The 7143-nt window shown below is 38.9% G+C and overlaps 1 protein-coding gene across 1 annotated transcript in view; it reads right to left on the bottom strand.

Annotated features, from left to right (window-relative positions):
• Positions 1 to 2910: 2910 nt before the first annotated feature.
• LOC106522476 (protein phosphatase 1 regulatory subunit 29) overlaps positions 2911 to 7143 on the bottom strand; it is a 54774-nt gene continuing 50541 nt past the window's right edge. The window contains exon 6 of the mRNA XM_014015495.1: positions 2911 to 7089. Within this exon, the coding sequence (XP_013870949.1) occupies positions 5517 to 7089 (1573 nt within the window). The 3' untranslated portion in view covers positions 2911 to 5516. The remainder of the gene's footprint in view (positions 7090 to 7143) is intronic.

Here is a 7143-nt window from a genome sequence, read left to right as displayed (position 1 = left end):
ATATAATTATCATTATTTAATATTATTATTATTTTATTAGAGTTTCATGTAAAATACCATATGTCATGTAAAGTATTTGAAAACCAGATGAATTAAACATTTACATTAAAAATGTGTTTATGTGAGAAGGGAAAAGATGACCTGGCACACTTTAGCTCTTTACTAAGAAGCAGGACTGTCAAATCATTTGAACACTTAAAAGCAAAAATATTCACTTTTAAATTGCACCAAACTGTAATCGCTGAAATGTCTGTGATGTAAAAAACGAAAGAAAATAAATAATAATTTACATGTTTACAATATAAATACTGTATATAATAATCATGTATAGTAAAATGCACAAGGTTTGCATGTGGCATGTGTTATGTTTAATTCTGATAATGTTTTGGAAAATTTGTTGTATTAGAAGACTTTAGCCAGTTGTTCTGTATTCATTTCGCACCACCAATAGCAGCGATGAACTTTTTATTTGCCGCATAGTTTCCTGGGATCCATTTGTTGACATTAAACAAGCTTAGGGTGGTGGGAAAAAGGAATGCCTCAGGGTATGCTTGTGTTCGAGGCTATCCCTTTACTGTTCTAATGTTTACAACATAAAAATGCAATGTTTTCGCTGCAGTTCTCATAGCACAAATTCAGAAGTTTAATTAACTTAAGGCCAAACAGAACTTGCTGCCATGAGGGAGCCATTGCAAGTCTTCAGTTTCTTTGATGGAGTTCCATTTTGAGAGCAAATACTACTCTAAAGGGAGGTAATCAGGAGGGCTGTTTCACAATTTTCTACGTCTATTGATTTGTGTTTTTCAATAAGCCTGAAGTTAAAAAGAGGGAAACAATGAAATCAACAGTAAACTTGTATAGCAGAGTCCCAGAGGCAGTCAAAAGAACTGTTTAAAACACTGAAGTACTTCCATGAAATGGTTTCATTTTTTTCATACTATTCAATAGAATGCAAAAAAAAAAAAAAGTTTCTTGACTTTTCACCCAATCTGTTTCCTCCAAGGTGTCTATAATCACAGTGGAAACCAGATCACTTTCCATTTTACTTCAAAGATTCACCTCTCTGTACAGACTGACTCATTTCTTTGTAGACCACCAGAAGTTCAAACATTTCACTTGTGTACTTCTACTTTTTGAAAACTCTAGAGGCCTTAGATTGACAGTGGTATTCTTTGTACTGATTCATCACTGTAGTTAATTAGAAAGACTAGAGAGATGGCACACTGGTAATCCCAAAGGTACAGATTCTGTACATTTGTGGCTGTCGTCTTCTGGATTCTGGTCCTTTGGGACTAAAGGCAGACATTGTTAGGAAGTGAGATAAAAAAAAAACTTTGCTGTTACCTTGATACAATGTCAGTGAAGGCAATGAAGGAGCAAGGCTTGACTAACTTAATGTATTGCAAAAATACTGTCTTACTAAACAATGCTTCTTATGAAGCAAGTTTGATTGTGATTTGTTGATTTGATAAACTGTTAAATTTCAGAGCTCAGAGCAAAAACAGTAAAGATAACCAGACTATTAGACATGAAGGACCAATGTTCTTTGCAAGAGGACATGCTGGGCTGATGAATAACTGAGATAATGTTATTCCTTACTTCTTTCGAAAAGCCTTTGGGCTCTATGCAGGTAACCTCAGTTTGAGTGCTTCCATTTTTCCAAATGAAGTCATTATTTTTAAAAAGCTTCCAACCCTGGATAGCCTGTGGTATTACTCTAAAACTAATTGATTGGTGATTCCTCTGACTTAATGAGCAGAAATCTACCTGTGGAATTTGAATAAAAGGCCAAAAAATAAAACAAAAGTCTATTTAAAAAATTTAACTATCCAGCTCAGTGCCTAGGGGAATTTCCTGTGTTTTTAATGGTCTTCCACTCACTTCCAAATCAAGTTATATTGATCTGATACCAAAGTAATGTGCATTAATTGTGTTGTGAATGCTAACAGATCTGTTGGCCCTGCTGAAAATGACATTATTAAATAAAGAATTAATTCAACAKAAAAATAATAGAATATACAAAATAAAGGAGAGAATAAATTCAGAATCAAAATTTCTTGTTTTCTTCTGAACATAAATTATGGTTTACATAACTCAAAAGAAGTAAATCTTCTCAGTGAGTTTTTTAGTGTTCATGTTTTGATTCTGCCAGCAGTTCACTGAGTCCACTGCACTAAAAAAAAACACACAATCCAATCTCTTGTGGTTACAAGGGGTGATGGACTACAACAGATTTTGGCAAGAACTGTGTTTTGCTTGAAAAATACTGTATATAAATAAGTTAAAATCATATAAAACTAAAGAATTTTTACTGATCACCCACAATTTCCTTAACTGCAATAAATTTCATTACAAGCCTCTTTCACAAGACAGTTCTGCRAAATCGCTGCACAGACCAGTCTGACTTTAAACTCCCTCAGGTCATTCATAAAATCACAGGAGAAGTCAGACAGGTCCCGTTCACATGTATGTGTTCAGAAATGAACCCAGCAGTGCAGAAAAAAAAAGGGTGTGGAGCAGAAAAAAGAGGCATGGATCAGATCTCAGCTGGGCTGAAGTGGACCGCTAGGTATTTATTGTGTGACAGACGTCTCGTATCAATCAAAACAAACAAAATAAACTTACTTTAGCAATCCTATGGTTCAATGTTCTTTAAACTAACCACAATGTTGCTGTTCTGTGTCATCTTAATTATTCCCTCGGTAATAAATCTGTTAATTAATCCTGCAGTCGCTCRAGCTGACGTATGTCTCGATTGTATCAAAGTCACACACACAGGTTTGTTWTTATATTCCCTTGGGGATTGTGCATTGACTTTTTCTTGRAAATGGTTTCCACGATGTTGTTTTATGTCATATTTMATATTCCCTCAGYAATAAATCTGTTTTTAGATTAATCCTGTGGTCACTCACTGATGTCATCAGTTTATTRTCATTTTCTAAGTGTGGAACYGTGGGTTGCTTTTTCACAAGTCAGTCAAACYGTCTTGGGCCTGGCTTTGATACTACCTTGCTTGGAGRCTCAGAGGGGCATCAGAGACATGCAGGCTCATTTTACKCRCCTTTCTGCCTTCATGTTTTTTCTAAATGCTCGAAGGAAAACAGAACATGCGTCAGTCCCWGACTGAGCCGTCTTATGAAYRAGGCTTCATYTTAAATTTTAATCARAYACAATAACAAAAGTAGTGAATACATAATACTTTTTGAATAGTTTTCTTCATGAAACTCAAACTTTAAAATGGTGTGTGTCTAAATGGGTACCAATGGGTTAGATTGACTCAATATTCTAGTCAWATAAACTCCCTCATACTCAAGCTCAAATGAAGTAATACAGTGATGGTAATTCTCTCAGTTTTTCAATACTTTATCTGAAGATTATTTCTGCCTCCCTAATRCAGACAAAAAGAAACAAAATATAAAAGTGACATAATGGAAAATGAATTAGCATCTGACAAAGAAGGTAAGGTTAAAAAACAAATATTGCTGATATTAWTTACAGTTAGGGCTCCCAGTCTGTTGAAATTATTCATATCACCATGTCAGTTTAACCTCAAACAAACAATTGAACAACTTCAACCTTTGCGTGCTGTCAGTAATTTACTTTAAGTTGGATTGAGGTAGTAATTAAGGAAAAAGATCACAAAAATAATTGAAGTAATTTGCAAATCTAATTATTTTCACTAAAGCAGGACCTCAGTACTAAAACAATGATCATATACAATTTATATTTGATTTGTTATACTGTATGTGTATTTGATGTTCCTGATGGAATAGTATTTGTATAGATTAAGTGTCTGTGGATTCAATAAATATAGATAAACTGGAATTATTTAATTATGAATATATTATATTTTTTCCCAGAAACCTCTGCAATGTCAAAGTTCTTTCTTCATTGGTTCACAACAGTAACCAAGCCTTGCTCCTTTTTTTCAAGCAATAACAGCAACACAAACAGCAGAACATAATAATAATAAAAATAATAGGTATTATAATAATTGGTGCTTTGTTTATCTAACAACCAGATATTAACCACAGAGGAAAACAAGTGCTTACATAACAAACATTGCCTAAATCAGCTCCCAAGGGCACTTTGGTCCATAGCAAGTTACGAGCCTTCCCCCAGACCAGAACAGGGTCATATAAAGAGTGAGTGCTGAGTCATAAAGTTTGAGGCMGAATGTATCCCTAGATACTTCACTTTTCGTACCATTCACTCTGTCTCACTGTGCAGTGCAGAGAACATTGCCTTGAGCTGRTACATCTACAGCCAAAAATCCACTGAACCTTGTCTCGTCTCCTTAACACTGGCAAGTTTACAGGAAACCTCTAACCTGCTTTCAGACTGGCTCTGCTCCTAAATATGATTACTAGGTTCTTTAGTATAGCAGCTTACAACTGCTTTTCTAGCCTGCATAACCCATCTTAAAAGTAATTTCTGCATGACTCACATTATTGAAATGTAAATTTTTGAATTCATAACTTTTCTTATCAGAAGAAATATGCTACACCTGTAAATAGGAAATAAGCTACGGGTCAAAAATGCCTGAAGGTTTTGAAAATATTTACTTCATGGCATCTAGATAGGTGGTATGAGCAAATCCTTCATTCATTCACACATATCCACACGCAAACACACATCCCCAACTGGATTATTACCTACCATATCTATTAGCTATACTCTCTGGCCTTATAGCAAAGCCTGGGGATAATGAATGACTCAGCCACAACTCCACTCTCCCACCCACATGTAATCATTCACASTAGCATGCACAATCTGTATATGCACACACTACTAAACATATGCAGTTGAGTGTTTCACATCAATAATCATGCACAACAAATGGTGTCCCTGACCTTCTCTTACATTGGCTAATTGCCAGGGAGAACAATTAACCTGATAAGTATCATTTAATGCTGTCTCCAATGACGGACATTCTAAAACAAATGCAAATAAATCTTCATCCTGCTTCCTCATTATCACCCTAAATGGTACCTCTTTATCAGAGTAGGTGGAAACGGTGAATTTGAATTATTGTTTTCAAAATGGTGATTTGATGGAATTAGTAAAAAAAGATGGAYGGGTCTTAAGTCATTATTAGTGCTGTTTCTACTGAGACAGTTGAGCTACAATGTTTCAGTAATRAGGTAGAAGACACTTGTCATCACCTTAACTCTGTAATTAGGAGGAATTCAAGAAGCATATGGAGCTGTGAGAACCAAAGTGCCCAATATGAAGCTAGTCATGAAAAAGGGTTGAATGATGTTATCATAACAAAAGAACATCAAGAACAAGCATGTACAATGTCAATGGATTTTCAGTGAATCATTTTCTAACTATTCATCAAGACAGAACGTCACATTACCACTGGAGCCATTGCCGGAATGATCCATGTCACTAGACACCACTTCAGAAACTTCATTATCTGTTTTGGACAACAGTACCTATCCTCGTCACTAGTCTGGCATTGGTGTTTATCCCACAATCGTCTAAATGGCATTAAGTTTTGATTTTCCAGCTTACAACTTTTGCTGGGCAGAAATACCTTTCCAGTAGTCCAAAATATCATGAAGATCCTCATCCTTGGCAAACTGCACCTTCTTACGCAATGCATGGCCTGCTGCTATATAAGATGCTTCCTCACGGGGATTTTTCTTGTATGGTCGGAATCTCTCCCAGATGCGCAGTGTGCTCTCAGAAGAGTACTCCGGACTGGAGGAGTAGCCAGAGTTGTAGCTGTGGTGACGAGAAGGAGAGAGCTGGGAATAGGTGACTGTGGCATCCCTCTTGCTGCGCCCAAGTGGTTTGAGGAATGAGGCCTTTTGAGCTGGTGAAGGCAAGTCATTTACACCCTCATAGTAGAGTGCAGGAAAGGAGTGCCTGTGCTCTGARCTGTGGTAGTCTGGTTGAACCTCTAGGTGATGCTGCTGCTGTCCTAGGCCAACCACCCCACAACCACCATTTCCATTATTACACCCCATTCCACCCCCATTCAAACTTACTCCACCACCATTTAGGTTTCCCTTCACATTCCCACTGCAGCCTCCTGCTCCACCAGTGCCTCCACTTCCACCTCCACCACCACAACCAGCAGGACTGCTCTTTTCTGTTGGGTACTTGGGTGGATCATTGCGTTGCTCAGGGACATCCATGCTGTACACCTTTGAATTCTTGACAGGTCCTGCAGCAGGARTACCACAGCGGTTTTTCACAGCAGTGTCAGCACTCAGCTGCCTCTGAAGGGGCCGCACTGCATTAGCTGGGGGTGGGTCACGGTAAGGGGGTGTGAGAAACCCACCTCCACTGATGCCAGGCCGCTCAGACAGGGGCATGACCAAGGGCACTGGGGCCATTGATGGAGGATGAGGCTGCTGATGTAGCTGTGGGTGAGGCTGAGGATGGGACTGAGGTTGTGGTTGAGGATGAGGTTGAGGGTGTGCCTGAGATTTTGGATGCACTTTTGGAGAAGAAGCCATGATTTGGTCACCAGGGTGGCCAGGAGACAGGGGCAGTAGGCTGCGAGGAATAGATGTCATGCAAGGTGGTTGGGAGGAGGACACAGAGTTGCCACTGTCAGATGTGGGCCCAACGTTAGATGAAGCATCCATCTTAAGAGCATCAATGCAATTGTTGATGATCTGGTTCACCTTGTCGACCTCCTTGGCAATTGTGGAGATCTCTGATGCTGAGCCATGGCCGTCATCATCCGAATCCTCCCCAGCCTCTGTCCCATTTTCAGCTCCACCTCGCATATCAACAACTACTTCACCTCCTACTCCGAGTCCTGCAGTAGTCACTACTCCATCTCTACCTTCCACCATCACTCCTGTTGTCCTAACATCCATATAATTGCTTTTGCTTCCCATTGCTTCAGAAAAAGCGCTGGCCATTTTTTCTACCTGGGGTAAAGTAGAGAGGCGGGAAGAACTGGTGTTGGCTGATCCATGGAGCATTCCTGTGCTAGAAGAGGCAGATGGTGGAAGCTTTCCTCCAGCTCCTCCTGAGTGGTGGTGCTGGTGATGAGCTTGCTCTTGGAGACGCTGCATGGCACTTGGGTCGTTGGCCACAGCTGCAGCAACTTCTGGGCCATATCTAAAAAAAGCACAACTCAAAATTACAAAAATAATGAGACATGTAATCTCATTA

This window comes from Austrofundulus limnaeus, unplaced genomic scaffold, assembly GCF_001266775.1.
Source record: "Austrofundulus limnaeus strain Quisiro unplaced genomic scaffold, Austrofundulus_limnaeus-1.0 Scaffold130, whole genome shotgun sequence".
Classification (NCBI taxonomy): domain Eukaryota; kingdom Metazoa; phylum Chordata; class Actinopteri; order Cyprinodontiformes; family Rivulidae; genus Austrofundulus; species Austrofundulus limnaeus.
The sequence above is the reverse complement of the archived record's forward strand: the minus strand, read 5'-3'. Positions and strand labels throughout refer to the sequence as shown.